The sequence below is a fragment of the Rana temporaria genome, chromosome 6 (assembly GCF_905171775.1).
Source record: "Rana temporaria chromosome 6, aRanTem1.1, whole genome shotgun sequence".
NCBI classification, from domain to species: domain Eukaryota; kingdom Metazoa; phylum Chordata; class Amphibia; order Anura; family Ranidae; genus Rana; species Rana temporaria.
Window position 1 is genome coordinate 173,863,328 of NC_053494.1, and position 18,894 is coordinate 173,882,221.

At 41.8% G+C, this 18,894-nt stretch overlaps 1 protein-coding gene across 1 annotated transcript in view; it reads right to left on the reverse strand.

Moving 5' to 3' along the window:
- LOC120944060 (sodium channel protein type 2 subunit alpha-like) overlaps positions 1–18,894 on the reverse strand; it is a 216,350-nt gene that overhangs the window by 9,425 nt on the left and 188,031 nt on the right. Inside the window, exons 22-26 of the mRNA XM_040357834.1 lie at positions 18,108–18,389; positions 15,968–16,021; positions 14,286–14,423; positions 10,427–10,531; positions 1,603–1,873 (exon numbers count right to left, since the gene is read on the reverse strand). Coding sequence (XP_040213768.1) covers positions 1,603–1,873; positions 10,427–10,531; positions 14,286–14,423; positions 15,968–16,021; positions 18,108–18,389 — 850 coding nt within the window. The remainder of the gene's footprint in view (positions 1–1,602; positions 1,874–10,426; positions 10,532–14,285; positions 14,424–15,967; positions 16,022–18,107; positions 18,390–18,894) is intronic.

The following is an 18,894-nucleotide window of genomic DNA, read 5'->3' on the forward strand; positions in this document are numbered from 1 at the left end:
TACCGCGATTTCGCGGCCGCGATTTTGCCGCGATTTCGGCCGCAATTTAATGTAAATCGCGGCCTGAAATCGCAAAAAGTAGTACAGGAACTACTTTTTGAAATCGCAGATGCGGGCTCGCACTGATTAGGACAGTGCCATTGCCGACAATTGCTGCCGATTTGAGATGCGATTTGACATGTCAAATCGCATCTCAAATCGTTCCAAATCGTACCCAGTGTGAACCAGGGCTGAAACCTCTGTTATTGCTTCCCGGGACCGCATCATACAGGTCAAAATTTTCCATCAAACCCACCTCACTCAGGCTAGGTTACACAGGATGGGTCTCCTGCCCTTGGCTGCCTGTTTCCGCGCCTGTGACCGGGAGGCGGATTTCTTACACTGCTTCTGGACATGCCCGGTAGTCCAGGACTTCTGGGAAGAAGTGGGTGCTTTCATCTCATCGGCGCTAGGCCTCCCAAACATAATCCACCCCAAGAACTGCCTATTAGGCATTTTTAGCGAATTACACCTATCATCACATGCCAAGAGACTGCTCCGTATACTCTTCTTCTATGTTAAAAAAGCTATTTTACTGTCCTGGAAGGGCACACAGACCTCTCTGAAATCCCTCTGGTTAAAACGTATTAATGACGCTATCCCACTGTATAAACTTACTTTTGAACTCCGGAAAGGAACAAAACCTTCCACAAAATTTGGGGTAGATGGTTGGCTAGTCCGCTAACCCTCTCCCAGCACTGATTGTACTACTCTTGCTTGACCATTGATGGGCCGTGCCTCACGGATCTCTAATGTCTGGAACTCAGCTTTTGCTATATCCAGGTATTATACCTGATCCTTTTACCACTGTGCCTACTTTATATTTTGCACTGATGTCAGTTTATTTTTCTATGTTTGAGTGTATTGCCTAACGTTTATGACCAGGTTGTCTGGTGTTTTTTTTTTGTATGTTTTTCTATTTGTTGGTTTGTCTTAAACCTAATAAAAATATCTAAAAAAAATTAAATAGCGGCGCTATACCGCCACCGCACCTCCCGCCCCGGTGTAAAAAGGGGCCTTAGGCATAGCTCCCAACTGTCCCTGATTTCGAGGGACTGTCCCTGATTTGGAACAAAGTTTTTCTGCCCCTCTTTCCTCATTTGTCCCTCATGTTGGTCTAGCATAGTTGTATATGAAATTCACTTTCAATCTTTCAAAAAGTTTTTCACAGTGCTAAACCTTTCATCCAATTTGTAAATTGCTGCATTTGTAAATTTCAAAAGCCGGTATAAAAGGAATCATAGTAGTAAAAATAAGCAATTGGGGGTATAATTGTCCTTTAGGGGACATGACAGGAGGTGTGTCCTATGCCAACATACTCTTGCTAATAGGTGTCCCTCATTACTATCTCAAAAAGTTGGAAGGTACTCTATGCTAGGGCACTCCATTTTGAGCCATGTGACTATAAGTTTCAAATCTCATTGGACTCAACTGGAAATAACTGTGCATTTTTTGAAAATAAATATCCCAATCTAGCTGTTTCTAGTCTTATTTTTCGGAGGCAGCTAATGTATCCAAAATGTGTAAAGTAAACTGATTATGATAAGAAGGTCAGCATCTTACCTACAATAGAAAGTATAACAACAACTAAATCAAATATATTCCATCCAATGGTGAAGTAGTATTGTCTCAGGGATATGAACTTTAGAAGGAATTCGCAAGTGAAAAGTATAATAAACACCACATTGATCCAATACAATCTGTTCTCCATCTCTTTGCTTTGGTCGTCAGTTTCAATCATCATTGTGACCATATTAAGGAAAATGAGACACATAATGAAAATGTCAAAGGTTTGTTTTGTGACAAAGTCAAATATCATTCCTTGAAAAAAATTCTGCGGAGACAAAAAATATTAATACTAGTTATATATATATATATATATCATTAGAAAGAGTATGGAAAAAAACTGCGCTAAAAGGAATAAAAACCAGATCAAATTATCACAAGCAGCAATTCTTCTGTATGACATAAAACACAGTATAACATGAACAAAGAGAAAATAGAATCGCGCTAAATCAAGATTCCAAATCCTGATTCTGAAGCATTGTGACTTCTCTTTTTTCACTCAATTTGCACCGTATATGATCATATTTTATTTATTTTATTTTATTTATTCTGTACCCTATTTTGTATAGTTAATTCTTTAATTCCTGAACTGAGAAGTAACACGTAGACATTTTTTTTTTATATTTTACTTAAATTAATATATACAGTGCCTCACAAAAGTGAGTACACCCCTCACATTTTTGTAAATATTTTATTATATCTTTTCATGTGACAACACTGAAGAAATGACACTTTGCTACAATGTAAAGTAGTGAGTGTACAGCTACAGTGTAAATTTGCTGTCCCGTCAAAATAACTCAACACAGCCATTAATGTCTAAACCACTGGCAACAAAAGTGAGTACACCCCTAAGTGAAAATGTCCAAATTGGGCCCAAAGTGTCAATATTTTGTGTGGCCACCATTTTTTTCTAGCACTGCCTTAACCCTCTTGGGCATGGAGTTAACCAGAGCTTCACAGGTTGCCACTGGAGTCCTCTTCCACTCCTCCATTACGACATCACAGAGCTGGTGGATGTTAGAGACCTTCACCATTCCGTTTGAGGATGCCCCACAGGGTTTAGGTCTGGAGACATACTTGGCCAGTCCATCATCTTTTCCTTTAGCAAGGCAGTGGTCACGTTGGAGGTGTGTTTGGGGTCGTTATATTTGAATACTGCCCTGCGGCTCAGTCTCCAAAGGGAGAGGATCATGCTCTGCTTCAGTATGTTACAGTAAATGTTGTCATTCATGGTTCCCTCAATGAACTGTAGCTCCCAAGTGCTGGCAGCACTCATGCAGCTCCAGACCATGACACTCCCACCACCATGCAAGACTGTAGGCAAGACACACTTGTCTTTATACTCCTCACCTGGTAGCCGCTACACACGCTTGACACTATCTGAACCAAATAAGTTTATCTTGGTCTCATCAGACCACAGGACATGGATCCAGTAACCCATGTCCTTAGTCTTCTTGTCTTCAGCAAACTGTTTGCAGGCTTTCTTGTGCATCATCTTTAAAAGAGGCTCCCTTCTGGGACAAAACATTTGATGCAGTGTGCTGCGTATGGTTTGAGCACTGACTGGCTGACCCCCCCACCCCTTCAACCTCTGCATCATTGCTGGTAGCACTCATACGTCTATGAGATATAATATATATAAAAGTTATAAGATGTAATTGTAAAAAAGATTACACAGTTCCAAATCAATAGACAGCATTTTCATTCAACCTAACCATTTGAGAATACTGAGGGACAATGTATTTCTTCTTTTCAATTCTATAGATTTTTGGCAAATCAAGAAAAGGATTTTGTATCTTCTCCAGAACAGAAGTCGGTGCAAATTATTGAAATGCATGCAGCAGGTTTCTTTCAATAAATTTTTATAAAAAATGTTCAGGTTTGCATGTTTTTTTTAAAGCGGGGGTTCACCCTTAGAGGGCACTTTTTCCCCTTAGATTCCTGCTCGTTTTCTCTAGGGGAATCGGCTATTTGTTTTAAAATATGTGCAGTACTTACCCGTTTTTTTTATAAATGGGTGAACTCCCGCTTTAAGGTACAGTCACAAAATACATGCAAATAGCATAATGTTGACAACACCAGAGATGTTGTTTTTTTTTTTGTTTTTTTAGGAAATGCATTTCCTAAATGGGAAGTGATCATGTAACAGAAAATGCAGTCTTTGACTGCTATAGAACAATATAACAACATTTGAGAAGCAGCCACTAATTGTGGCCCTTAGGGTGCAAATAGAAAATTGTCAATTGCATAAACATAAAGCGCACAGATTTCTTTCTAAATAAACAAATTTGAAATTTAAACAAACATGCAGATAACATTTCAAGTCACGGCCATGTGAAGAGAAAAAAAATGCAACAAGGGAAATCTACCAATAAACTGTTGATTAAGCCCACGATGCAATGCAGTAACTATTCAAATACCAACAAAAGATTTAGAGAGGCTGCTATTTCCCATATCTTACCAACTGGGGTTCCCAGAACATCACAATACTGAGTTTACAGGAAACATGGTGATTGTAACCAGTGGGATGAACTGGTGCACTACTGGATAATTCTAAGCCAGGGGTAGCATGGATAACATAAATGTACATACACAGCATAAGCAAAGGAGGAAGGGCCTCCTTCTCATACAGGTATATTCAACATCAGCACTCCAGCTGTGGTGAAACTACAAGCCCCATGAGACATTGCAAGACCCTGACAATCACAGGCATGACTCCTAGAGACAGAGGCATGATGGGATTTGTAGTTTCACCACAGCTGGAGTGCCGAGGTTGCCTACCCCTGTTCTAAGCAGATACAGCAGCTGTCAGATTTCGGTAATCTCTGATCCTGACACTCAAGATGACTTTTAAGACAAAGTAAGTAAAGCTTAATAAGTTACAAATTTGACCCAAGTGGCTACCAAGATTTAATTTTCAATCCTGGCTCAGATCTTTAAAGCTGAACTCTAAGTGGATATAAGAAAACGCAGCTCTGTAATCATTAATACATCCTTAAATGTTTTTTTTTTTTTTTTTAAACAAAAGCAACTTAAGTACCTAACTTTGGTAAATTCCTCTTGCAGTCCCTGTACAGCAAAGTTCAGGTTAAGGGAGGCAGAAGTAGCAGAAGGAACAAATCAGTTGTGCTGCAGTACAAGGAGCATGCTGGTAGGAAGAAAGTGCAGAGCTAGGACAGCCATGCTTGCTTTTATTTAAAAAAAAAAATATCCGAATGATGTGCAATTTGATCAAAATGATTGAATTTGCAAGCAATTGAATAGCCATAACTTCCTTTCTGATCATATTTAACTAAATTTCTGTTTCAATAATGTTTTATTGTCTGTATATCAAAAATGTATACCAATACAAACGTATCTTGTCTGCCCATGGAGGGGCTGTGACTGGCAACATGGAGAACATAAATGTACATACACAGCATAAGCAAAGGAGGAAGGGCCTCCTTCTCATACAGGTATATTCAACTTAAACAAAACATATATGCATTTTAGAGGAAAACCCCATTATTGCCAAGGTGGTCAGGACCTTTGTCAACACCTTCTTAGTGGGCAGTCCTGACATCGATTGGCAGCCGAAGAAGGCTGTAAAATCGATCAAAAGGAGGAAACCAGAGCAGAGAGCAAGACGGAAGAGAGGAAAAAGTAAAGTAGAAAATAAAGTAGAAAAAAAAGAGGGTCAGGGACCCGGGATCACCGGAAACATCAGTTAGAGCCATGAAGAAAAGATGATCCGCACTCCGGTCGTTGCTCTTAAACATTTGACGTATTTATTGACAAGCCACAGTAGACAAACGCAATAGGAAAGGTTGACGCGTTTCAGCCTATAAGGCCTTAGTCATAACCACATTACAGACATGAAACTTGTGAAATAAATAGTATATCTAATTATAATCCAGGTATGTAAAAAAAAGACACCAGAAGAGGAAAAGAAAGAGAGAGGGAAGGCTATGGGAAGAGGCATACTTAATGTAAGTGCAAATCCAAATGCCACCCCAGGTTTAACCCCTGAGGCGATCTAGTTTTTAATCTAAAAATCCACCATGCTTCTCTCCCCAAGAGTCTTCTCTCCCTGTGACCTCCTCTGGGTGAATGAGACAACCGTTCTATTTATCTAAAACGGAAAGAGGAAAGATCGCCCTGATGACATTCCCTAAAGTGACGTGTTGCATTTGAAATGTTTCTGGCGTTTGGATTATTTGTGTCACAATATTGTTCCCCTATACGGGTTCTCAAGGGACGTGTGGTACAGCCTACATATTGGAGGCTGCATGAAGTACATGTGATCAGGTAGACTACGTAGTTTGTGCCACAGTTGATGTATTGTTGTATAATGAGCTCTTCATCTGTAGCTGTGGCAACAAATGTTTTTCCCAGATCACACAAATTACAGTACCTACATGTTTTTTTATTGCAGGGGTAACTTCCAGGATAGGAAAGCCAGGTGGGTTGGCATTGTTTGGATGAGAAAAGACTAGGTGATAGTGCAGTCCCCAGTGTGGGCGCACGTCGGCTAAAGCCAACCCACGCTGGTCAGGGGGAGATCAGGGAAAGCACACACAAACCATGGTTCTCAGATCTTGAGAAACTTGGCATGTGTGTCGTGGAGAATACTAGATGTTTGTTCATTCAGCAAAATGACCATAAGTCCCTCGCTCCCTGGAAGGGGACTGTGGGTTTTTTCCAGGCTTGGGCAATCGTCCTTTTAGCTGCTATGAACAAGTAAGGTGCCAATTTTTGCTGATGAGCAAATAGGCCCAGAATGGGGCAATGCAACAAAGCAAATTTAACCTTTTTCCGAGTATTTAAATGGAACAAGCAATACAGCAGACCAAACACTCGGGACAAGAAGCCCACCAGTCGAGGGCAGGTCCACCAGATATGTAGAGCATCGCCACGAGGGCCACACCCCCGGGAAGCAGAGATCACTATAAGTCAGATTAGCATGGGCAATATGCGCTGCAACCCAATACCATCGCAATAATACTTTATACGCTGCCTCTAAATTGGCTGTATTAAATGAACATTTAGCAATCAAAGACCAGGCCTTGCTCCAATCCGCCGAGTCAATTTCCATATCCAGATCTCGCTCCCACTGAGCCACATAGGAAAGTGAGTTCAAAGAGGATCGACTATTCAAAGACACGCAAAGAGTAGAGATAAGACCCGATGAACCCGGAGAGTGCTGGCAGATATGCTCAAAGGTGGTTTTCTGAAATGGAGAAGAGGAAGCACGTTGGAGAAAAGCTATCCAATGTTGGAGCTGAAAAAAAAAAAAATCTGACTGCATCAGAGGATTAACGTAAAGTGATCCAGGTCGGAGGGAACTGGGTAGTCAAAAAATGGCATACATGGGTAAAACCACGCGAGATCCACCAAGTGAACGCCTGGGGCTGTTCAAGACCAGGGGGAATAAAATAAGGGGTTGTTGGTAATAGGTAACAAGGACAGAAAGGGGGACATAAGGGAGCTTGAGTACCTTACTGAGTCCCATAGCTTCAGACTATGCTGCATTAATGGACTCAAGGCCACAGGATGTCGTTTCTGCAGAAGCCATAGAAGTGCCTGTATAGAAAGAGGGGAAAAATTAGGGAGCTCCAAGAACACCCACAATGGAACAGTGAAGGAGACATGGAGCAGAGTCAGTTGGGAGATTTGGGCAGCCAGATAATATTTGGAGATATGTGGAACCCCCAGGCCTTCCTGTAATCTATGTATAAAGAGAGTGGCCCTAGATATTCTAGGGTGTTTATTAGCCCATATAAAAGTGTAAGATCCTGTTCTGGAGCAGGCAGAGGAAGTGTGGAGAGACTCGCACAGGTAGGGTACAGAAATAGTATAGATGCTTAGCTAAGATCTTAATTTTTACAGAATTGATACGGCCTATCCAAGGCAGGTGTGGGAACTGCCGAGACTGCATGAGAGCAGTCAGTGATCGATTTAAGGGATAACAATTGGCAGCAAGTAGAGTGGTATAAGTAGGGGTTAATCGGACTCCAAGGTAGTCAAACGACGAGGACACCCATGAAAAAGGGAAAGTGGGGTTGCAAGCGCACGACCAGGTCAGGATTCAGACATTTAAAGCTACAGATTTCTCCAGATTGATACTAAGGCCCGATATAGCTGAGAAGCGTGTCAGATGGCGTAGTAGATTGGTCAAGGTCAGGAGGGCATAGTCTGCGAAGAGGCTCAATTTAAAGTTACGGTCTGCATAAGGAACTCCAGTCACATTTGGGTCTCTCTCAAGTGAGAACGCCAGAGGTACTAGTGCGAAGAGAAATAAGGCTGGGGATAGATGACAGCCTTGTCTTGCACCCCTGTAGACAGAGAAAGGTGCAGAACAATACCTGGCATATTTGACCAAAGCTGTAGGAGTAGAATATAAGGCTTTGATCCAGGTCAGCACAGCTTCACCAAAGACCCAATGGGAAAGTAAAAATAGTAGGTATTTCCAAGACAAGTTGCCAAAAACCTTGTAGATGTTCAAGGAAAGAAGGAAGCCATGGATTTTCCAATGATGTAGAAGTTGAATGAGGTGGACAACTTTACGGACATTGTCACTAGCCTTCGTTCTTGGGACAAAACCCACCCGATTCCATGTGTATCAGTTGGCACACAAAATCTTCCCTAAGATCTTCGCTCAGAAGGGAGATAGGCCAGAAGGCCTGAGGTTCACTTGTGTCCTCTTGGGGATCATCGATATATGGGCCCTAAAGGCATCAGGTAAGGGCATTGATCTGTGTTTCAGATCGTTAAAGTAGGTAGAGAGCCAACAGGGTAAAGAATGTCTTGTAATATAGGCCTGAAAACCTGTCTGGGTCTGGAGCTTAAAAAATATTTAATTGCTCTTCAGACTCTGAAATGTAGGCGTTAGGGCATCATGAGCTCCTTCTGGAAGCCTAGGAAGGTTCAGTTCACTAAAGAACTGTTCGGCTTGATGTAGGAGAAATGGGCCTGGCTTGGCATAGAGTGTGGAAAGAAGCTCAGAGAAGCCAGATAAGATTGGAGGTAAGACCCCCTGTCCACGTCCGAAGTCAAACTGGCCTATGCAGTTTTCCCACAGAGTTCAGATTTTTGGCCAACATGGACCCAGGTTTATCAGCGAATGTATAGAACTTGTGTTTGGTCCACCGCAAACCCTTTTCAGCTCGAGAGGCGCAAAGGAGATCCAACTCAGTCACCAGGGTATCGTGAGCCCTTCTATGCGCTGCAGTGGGGCGTGCCTTTCAAAGTGCATCCGCTGCCGCAAGTGAGAATGAAGCTCAGTGATGCAACGTTTCCTGTCCCATTTACGTGAGGAAGAAAATTAGATAATGTGGCCACAAACTGTAGCCTTATGGGCCTCCCACAGGTACACAGCTGAAGTAACCAAGCCTACATTGTCAGCAACGTATGTTTGTATGAAAGACTGGATAGGCTGACAGGTGGCTTGAGTAGTCAAAAGCAATAATTAATCTGCCAATGGAAGGGATGTTTGGTGAGGCCCGAAAGGGAAACACGAAAGACCAAGGGGTCATGGTCAGACCATGGTGAGGAAGGAGTAGATATCTTGTGGACTAGTGGAAGATGTACTTGCATAAAAACATAATCAATCCTACAAAAGCTGTCATGTGTGTTGGAATAGTATGTAAAGTCATGATCATTAGGATGGAGCTCCCTCCAGACATCTATCAAACCGAAGGTTTGGAGAACTATGACACACACACACACATGAGCCTCATGCGCATATAGTACACTCAATTTCCAATCAAATTTGATCAAACTGAATTCAATATTGAGTTGGCCCACCCTTTGCAGCTATAACAGCATCAACTCTTCTGGGAAGGCTGTCCACAAGGTTTAGGAGTGTGTCTATGGGAATGTTTGACCATTCTTCCCAAAGCGCATTTGTGAGGTCAGGCACTGATGTGTATGAGAAGGCCTGGCTTGCAGTCTCCGGTGTTCTATCGGGTTGAGGTAAGGACAGTCAAGTTCCTTCACCTCAAACTCACTCATCTATGTCTTTATGGACCTTGTTTTTGCACTAGTGTGCAGTAATTTTTTTTTTTTAAATAACAAACATGTCATACTTACCACCAATGTGCAGTTCGTTTTGCACAGAGTGGTCCAGAACATCCTCTTCTGGGGTCCCACGGCGGCTCTCGCGGCTCCTCCCCGCAATAGCTAACCCCCTCTGGGAAGCTCTCTCCCGAGGGAGTTACCTTGCGGGCGCGCTCCCATGTCATACACTCGGTGGATGTAGCCGCCGAGTGTATGACTCGCCCCCGGTGGCCGTGTCATTGGATTTGATTGACAGCAGCGGGAGCCAATGGCTGCCCTGCTATCAATCTATCCAATGAAGAGCCGAGAAGCTGCGGGGAGAGCAAGGTGGGAAATTCGGTGCTTAGGTAAGTAAAAAGGGTAGGGGGGGGGGGGGGGTCGGACACAGCAAGGTGTTTTTTCACCTTAATGCATAGGAAGCATTAAGGTGGGAAAAAAAACACACAAAGGTTCACAACCCCTTTAAAGTTCATGTGTGTGTTTTTCAGGTGCCATATTAATGTATATCTTTTCATAAGCCCATATCTGATTCATGAAAAGCCAAAATACTATTGCTATTATATGAAATGAGGCATCTCTGGTGTCCCTCCAGACAACAATGTTACTGCTCCGTTTGCAGAAAGAAAATCAAAATTAATCGTCCTCATAAGTACACTGTATTTCCCATGAAAGCTTACAGATTCAAAACCAGAACAGAAACATAGAAGGATATTAAACTTGTATCACAGCTGAGCATCGTTGAGAGATTTGGGGATTGTAACATTGATGAAGTTATTAAACTTACCTTAGGTCGCGGGATTGGCTTTTGAGGCTTTTTGGACCCAAGTTTCTTCATTGCATTGTAATACTTCTTCTGTTCCTCTGTCATAAAGATATCTTGTCCTCCTAAGTGCAATATGGAATAGAAATAAATCATAATGCTGAAAAGCGTACAGACAAAATAGTTTAACCACTTAAGGACCAGAAGGATTTACCCCCTTAATGACCATGCCATTTTTTGTGATACGGAACTGACAATTTCCCACAAATAGAGCTTTCTTGTGGTGATATTTGACTACCTCTGTGGTTTCTATTTTTTGTGCTATAAACAAAAAAAGAGCGACAATTTAAAAAAAATATATATATATATTTTTTAGTTTTTGCTATAATAAATATCCAAAAAAAGAAAAAAAAGTCTTCATAAGTTTAGGCCAATATGTATTCTTCTACATATTTTTGGTTAAAAAAAAATAAAAATAAAAATCGCAATAAGTATAAAAGTTATAGCATCTACAAAATAGGAGATAGATTTATAGTATTTTTTATAATTTACTGTATTTTTCACTCCATAAGATGCACCTGACCATAAGACTCATCTAGGTTTTAGAGGAGGAAAACAAGAAAAAAATATTCTGAACCAAATGGTGTACTAAAATATTTTCCAGTGCCCATGAAATACAGAGTAGTGATCATTGCCCATGAAATGCAGAGTAGTGACCATTGCCCATAGAATACAGAGTAGTGACCATTGGTCATCTTATCTGCCTGAGCCTGAGTGGCCTAATGCTCTGTCTTCTGTCTCAGGCACAGTGTCATGCCCAGTCAGGAGATTGCCTGGTGCCCAGGGGGGGTATGGATGTCTGTCCCTGTGCTCTCCTGCCTCTCTTCAGGCGTTGATCAGTGCCGTTGGCGGTGGGGTGGAGCCAGCGTGGGCAGAGCCTGTCATATATTTGCACCATAAGACGCAGAGACATTTTCCCCTATATTCGTGAGGGAAAAAGTGCGTTTTATGGTGCGGAAAATACAGTATTTATTTTTTACTCGTAATCGCAGCAGTCTGCGATTTTTAGCAGGACTGCAACATTGCGGGACTGCTTGAAATAGGTCGAGTAGAAAATACGATGACATTCTTGCATAGCTGAAGAGTTTTACAATACACCAATATGAAGTTTCTCTCATATAGAGCTTAGATCTTCAGCTCTCATTTAGCACAGTGTACAGGCTGCGGCTGATGCCTAGATTTTTTTAATAATTTGCTCATCTTTGCTGACAGTAATAGATGTAGTCGTATGACCCCAATGAATAATAAACCAGAGAGTCGCATTGCACAAAAGCTCAAGAGACTAAGCTGTAAGGAAAATTACAGACTACTCTGCAGACGACTGGTGAATACTCCCCACTACATGTCTTCACTGTGCACAGCTCCAATAAACTGGTCCTGAAGGAGATAATGGCTTAGCCACTTCAATACAGGCACTTTCACCCCCTTCCTACTCAGGCCAATTTTCTCACTTTGAATGACAATTGCACAATCATGCAACACTGTACATTTATAATTTTTTCACACAAATATGGCGGTATTTGATCTTTTTTTGGGGGGGGTTTTTGCTTAATGAACAAACTAACAAAAAAAAAAAAGACTGAAAATCTTTAAACTAATATTAATAATAATAATAATAATAATAATAATAATAATAATAATAATAATAATAATCTTTCTTTATAAATTTAGGCCAAACTGTATTCTGCTCCATTTCTTCAGTAAAAATAACCCAAATCAGTTTATATTATTTAGCCTGTAGTTTTAGAGTCCACAAACTATGGTATATATATTTGAAAATCTAATTTCTTGAGGCCCGAAAACACCAGAACAGTACAAATATCCCCCAAATGACCCCTTTTTGAAAAGTAGACAGTCTAATGTATTTAGTAAGTGGCACGAGGATTTTTTTTTTTTTTTGTCACAATTTTTTGGAAAATGAAGGAAAAAAAAAATCAAAATGTTCTTACATACTGCCACCAGTGCAGTACAGCATCATCATATAACTGATGTGGTGGTAATTAGGGACACTGACTGGTGGCAGTACGTAAAAAAAATAATAATAATAATTAATTTTGACTTTTTGCAATGTTTTACCTTTTTATTACATTTGTTTTTGTTTGTTTTTTTACAATTTTGTTTTTAACATACTGTGACCAGAGCAATACAGTGTTACTACAGTAACACCGTGCTACTCTGAGGAAGTGGTCAGGATTTGAATTGGAGTGAATGGAGCCATCTTAATGCACACTACTGCAGTCGCTCCGACTTAAAAAAAGGTTCCTGTACTACTTCAATCCGACTTGTAGGAGACTCGTACCCATTTATTTCAATGGAAGTCACCTCCAAGTCGGATCCCCGTTCACAGTGAGGCAACTTTACAGGAAGTCGCCCCAGTGTGAACCTGTTCTAAGGTAAACCCCTCCCTTCCACAGGGGAACTCCACGGCAAATTTTAAATAAAAAAACGGCATGGGTTCCCCCTCCAAGAGCATACCAGGCCCTTAGGTCTGGTATGGATTTCAAGGGGAACCCCCTATGCCGAAAAAACAGCGTGGCCCCCCCCCAAATCCATATCAGACCTTTATCCGAGCACGCAGACCGGTCGGTCAGGAAAGAAGAGGGTTGAGACGAGCGAGCGCTGGCCATACCAGGCGACATGCCCTCAACATGGGGGGGTGGGTGGTTTGGGGCAGGGGGGCACCCTGCGGCCCCCTACCCCAAAGCACCTTGTCCCCATGTTGATGGGGACAAGGGCCTCTTCCCGAAAACCCTGGCCGTTCGTTCTCAGGGTCTGCGGGCGGGGGGCTTATCGACATCTGGGAGCCCCCTTTAATAAGAGGGTGGAAGTCGGAAGAAGACCCCCGGAGCTGCCTAATAAATTACTTTAAAAGCATGTGTAGTGTGTTTTTATTAAAATTTTTCTTCCACCAGGTGAATGAGTAGGGGTACGAAGTACCCCCATACACATTCACATAGGGTGGGGGGCCGGGATCTGGGGGCCCCCTTATTAAAGAGGGCTCCCCGCCCGCAGCCCCCGACAACCAACGGCCAGGGTTGTCGGGAAGAGGCCCTTGCCCCTATCAACATGGTAGACAAGGTGCTTTGGGGTGGGAGGGGCCGCAGGGTGACCCCTGCCCCAAAGCACCCACCCCCCCATGTTGAGGGCATGCTGCCTGGTACAGCTTGGGGGGGCGCTCGCTAGTCCCCACCCCCTTTCCTGACCGGCCTGTCTGCATGCTCGGATAAGGGTCTGGTATGGATTTAGGGGGGGACCCCACGCCATTTTTTCACCATAGGGGGTTCCCCTTGAAATCCACACCAGACCTAAGGGCCTGGTATGCTCCTGGGTTCCCCCATGCCGTTTTTTTATTTAAAATTTGGCATTGAGTTACCCCTTCTGGAGGCAACTTCAAGTCACGTTGTAAGACGCGCTGAAGTCGCCTCAAGTTGCGTTGTGATTCATACTCAAGTCGTGTTGAAATTGCCTCCCAAAGTCGCACTGAAAGTCGTGTTGCCCCTGTGTGAACCGGCTCTTAGGGGTGAGCCCTTGACTCCTGGTGCTCACAGTATGTCCTCAATATCATGGGTTGTGTGATACTAGGCAGTAGGCACCATTTAACCCATCTTGTATCAGAAAGCAGTACTGGGGGAGACAGCCCTGGATTAAAAAGAAATATAGCAGTCTGAACCGCTTCTTAAAAACTGCCTGTCCAAACTTAAAAAAATTGAGCCTGAATTTGGGCTTTACCTGACTAATTTGTCTCAAAGTATATGCATACATATAGTATAGACAGGATATCTTTCCTACCAGTCAACAGTAGAAATTGACATGTGATACTTATCTTCTTTTTCTGCTGATTGAAGTTATCTATGATAACACCAATGAAGAGGTTCAAGGTGAAAAAGGACCCAAATATAATAAAGATTACAAAGTATATATACATGTAAAGATTGTCTTCATAGTTGGGTTGTTGTTCTGTCTATGTAAAAAGAAAAACAACAGATTAGTATAAAATAGTGGTTCCCTGTTTTTAACTTGTTCTTGTTCTCAAATTACACCAATGCCGCGTACAGACGATCGGACATTTCGACAACAAACATTCCGATGGATGTTGGCTCAAACTTGTCTTGCATACACACGGTCACACAAATGTTGTGGGAAATTGCGAACGTCAAGAACGCGGTGACGTACGACAAACAGAGAAAAATGAAGTGCAATAGCCAGTGCAGCTCTTCTGCTTGATTCCGAGCATGCATGGAATTTTGGAAGTCGGAATTGTGTACACACGCTCAGAATTTCTGACAAGTTTTGTTGTTGGACAATTTGAGACCCAGCTCTCAAATTTTTGTTGTCGGAAATTCAGACAGAAAATATCTGATGTGTTGGGAAGGGGATGGGGGAAATAAGATTTGTGCTAGGTGGGGTTTTTGAAGTGGGGGGGGATATGTTTACTAGTATGGAAAATATTAGGGATAGAGGATTTGTACTAGAAGGAGTGCATTTTTTGGGGGGGGTATTTGAACTGGGGGGGGGGCAAAGATTTATTCCGGGAGGCAAAGATTTATTCTGCAGTCGCTGTAGAACCAAGGGGGACATGCAAAGAAAATAAAAACAGAATTTTAGCTTGCAGATGATTGGATCATAAAAGGAGCTTACCCTCAATTTAGATCTACCCCTCAGATTTACATCGACTGCACTTCCAAGTGTACTTTCAGTGCAATTTCAAGTGCACTTTGCACTTGTAGTGCAAAGTGGATTTGCCTTTTCGTAAATAACCCCCAATATGTTTATGTGATCACATACTGCAATATAGCCTTCCGATTTTTTTGTTTACGCTTTTGGTGGACTAAAATATTCGCCAATCTGTGGGAGATTATACGATCTGAAGGAGGAGATTCAAAGGGTGCCATGTGTAGCCCGATATTGAAAGGGCAATACGTTTTGGTAAGCATACATCTGCATGTGGTATAGGACCCATGAGAGAAAGTACAATTAAACAAGGGTTCTTCAAAAATTTCCCACACTTCTATTATATTTAAAAAATGCGGAAACCTTTTGAAGACCCCTCGTATATGATTTAATAGAACAAGCTCATTGTGTGGCATACTACACTATGTCATTTTGTTTTTTTGATTGCACCTTTTGGAGGCTTTGTGCATTAAGTGGAGAAGCACAGACCACAAGGAGGAATTTTGGAGTTGTTCATTGAACCTTATATGACACGTTTATGTGTTAAGGGTCAAAAACATCTGGTGAGAGTTTATGATTTTTTTTTCCCAGGAAGGATGAATATACTGTAGTATTACAATGCAGCACTTTATGTTTTGATTATATAAAAACTGTGTTTGTTGGGTATATATCATCCCTATAGTATAGTAAATATATTGCAACAAAAGGTACCTTTGTTACAATATATGTTTTGATTATGAAGGACTTTATGGACACTGGAATTTACTGTATATACTCTTTACACAGATAGGAATGTAATAACTTTCACCAACTAAATCATGAATTGATACTCACGCCTCTTGAATCAACAGCTGCATACATGATTGGTGTCCATCCCTTAAATGTAGCCTTTAAGAAAACACATGCAAATGTTACTTGTAAAAAAGGTATTATGAATTCAAATAAGCAAATACTACAAAATCCATACAGACAATAGACACAATTTGCAAGGCTAACTCACCGACTCACTAAAATAAGGATCCTTATTTTCCAAAAAATGTCAGTTGTTTTTAGCTGTGTTCAATGAGATTTCAAAACGAAGGCCCAGATTCTGAAAGGGCTTACGATGGCGCAACGCCATGTGCGCCGTCGTAAGTCCTAATCTGGGCCGTCGTACAGTATCTATGCGACTGATTCTTAGAATCAGTTACGCATAGATAACCATTCGATCCGACAGGCGTAAGCCTCTTACGCTGTCTGATCTTAAATGCAATTTTTTTTTTTCGCCGCTAGGTGTCGCCTCCGTCGTTTTCCCGATCGAGTATGTAAATTAGCAAAATACGCGAATTCCCGAAAGTACGCGCGGTCGACACAGTGAAGATACAACGTTTACGTTAGATTTGCGACGCGTAGATGTTAAGTATGGCCGTCGTTCCCGCGTCGAAATGTAAAAATTTACATCGTTTGCGTAAGTCGTCCGTTCACGTCGAAACCAATGACGTCCTTGCGACGTCATTTAGCGCAATGCACGTCGGGAAATTTTAGGGACGCGCATGCGCAATACGATCGGCGCGGGAACGCGCCTAATTTAAATGATCCATGCCCCCTACCCGGATCATTTGAATTAGGCAGGCTTGCGCCGGAGGATTTACGCTACGCCGCCACAACTTTACAGGCAAGTTCTTTGTGAATAAAGCACTTGCCCGTAAAACTTGCGGCGGCGTAATGTAAACGAGATACGTTACGCCCGCGGATATTTACGCCGAGATACGAGAATCTGGGCCTAAAACTACATGGCTCAAATGAAGATCCCTACCCTTGCGTTTAGACCCCATTGTTATTAAAAGTTGAAAAATGTATTTCCTGCAACGATGTATCACATTTACTTGTATGTATGTAAAAGGGAAGAACTTAGCAAAGTTCTGTCTGTCACTGTGTCGTATGCGATTGCTTAAAATGCTAGTTGCTTGGCGGTCTTTGACTTCAATTCTTTGAAACATCAGCTAGGAACAAGCACACAGTTTTTGGGGAAATCAGAGTTAATTTAGAGCGAGTTCTAGGGTCTAATAGACCCCAGTTCTGCCAGTAAAGAGTAGCTGTTACTTCCCATAATATCACAGGGGATGTTGTTCATGCCTTATAATAGCAATACAAAATCTAAGAGTGCAATAAAATAAAAATGTAAAGTTCCCCCCGTGCTCGCGCACAAAGGTGAACGCACGCTTCCTTCCCGCATGCATACGTAAACAGCAATTGCACCACACATGTGAGGCATCACCACGGACATCAGAGCAAGAGCAAAAATTCTAGCACTAATAAGAAACACCCACCATTTTATTCTCTAGGGCCTCTGCTTATAAATATAATAGTGGTTGGGGGCATTTTTCAAGCAAAAAAAATGCTGACCTTCACATATTGTAATGCCTCATACACATGACCGGTTTTCTCGACGGGAAAACTGCCATGTTTGCTTTTGGTTGGGAAAACCGGCCGTGTGTGTTCGCCATAGTTTTCCCGACAGGGAAACACTGCAGTGGAGCATACACACGACCAGTTTTCCCGACCAAAGCTGTCATGGCAGTTTTTCTGTCGGGAATACCAGCCATGTGTACACAGGGAAAAGCAACCCGAGCAGGTTCTCCATTTTCCCATCGTGTGTACGAGGCATCAGAAGTGTCAGAATAGGCCTAGAGCTAAAGTGGTTAAACCACAAAACATCTGCCCTTCTCTTCATCCCCATGACACGAGGGGGGGGGGTGTTTTGTAGATCACAGAAATTAAGCTTTTTAATATTTCAGTGCAGCTAAGGCAGTTCACTCAGGGAGCTCACTGGATTTCTGGAAGGATCAACATTTTTTTGTTTTTGTTTTTTGCTCTTATCGACCAGCCAGACATTAAAAAATATCAATGGTATATTTAACTGAAAAATAAGAAAAATACTTGTTAAGTTTTACATACACTTTAACAACAAAACAAAAAGGACCATGTTACCTACCACTTGAAGTAAAGCAAGATATCCTGCGCCAACATTATCAAAGTTTACTTTGACATTCCTCCAGCGGGCATCTTTAGTGGTGTTACTGATATGAAAGCAGTCACTGCGGTTGTCAACTTCAGTTATAGGGAACATGACACCGGATGTAGTATTATCACAGTAATAAAATTTACCCGCAAACAGATTCACTCCCATTATGCTAAATATCAGCCAGAATATAAGGCAGACCAGGAGCACATTCATAATGGAAGGTATGGCACCAATTAAAGCATTCACAACCACCTGCAAAATCAAGAAATGGTTAAAAAACATTAATGTATAAAACATGATATTAAAAGTTCAAAGAAAAAAAACTTTCCAAAGTAAACTTTCCAAAGCGGCTCCTTATCCCAACCTCATACTAGATTTTTCACACACCAAAAATACGCAAAGCCTTGCACATTCCTATGTCGGCTATTAATTGTGGACAAATATCTTCCTATTCAACATTGAAGGAAGGAGCAGTTTATTGGCAAAGTGACAAAGTGATTCCAATGAAAACACATCTGTATTTATAGATGTTTTTATATTTGTCTGCCATTCAGATTGAAAGTGAGTGGACTGACAAACTTTAGTAAACTATCAAAAATGTTCCAATATTATCTAAAATAGACCTCTGCCTGCCTCTATGCAGCCCATGGGGGGGGCACTTTTCCTTTCACTGGCATAAATGGTAGATAATTATTCCTCCTCCCACTGACTGTAATGTCTAGTACACACAAACTGTTTTCCCGACAGAATTACTCTC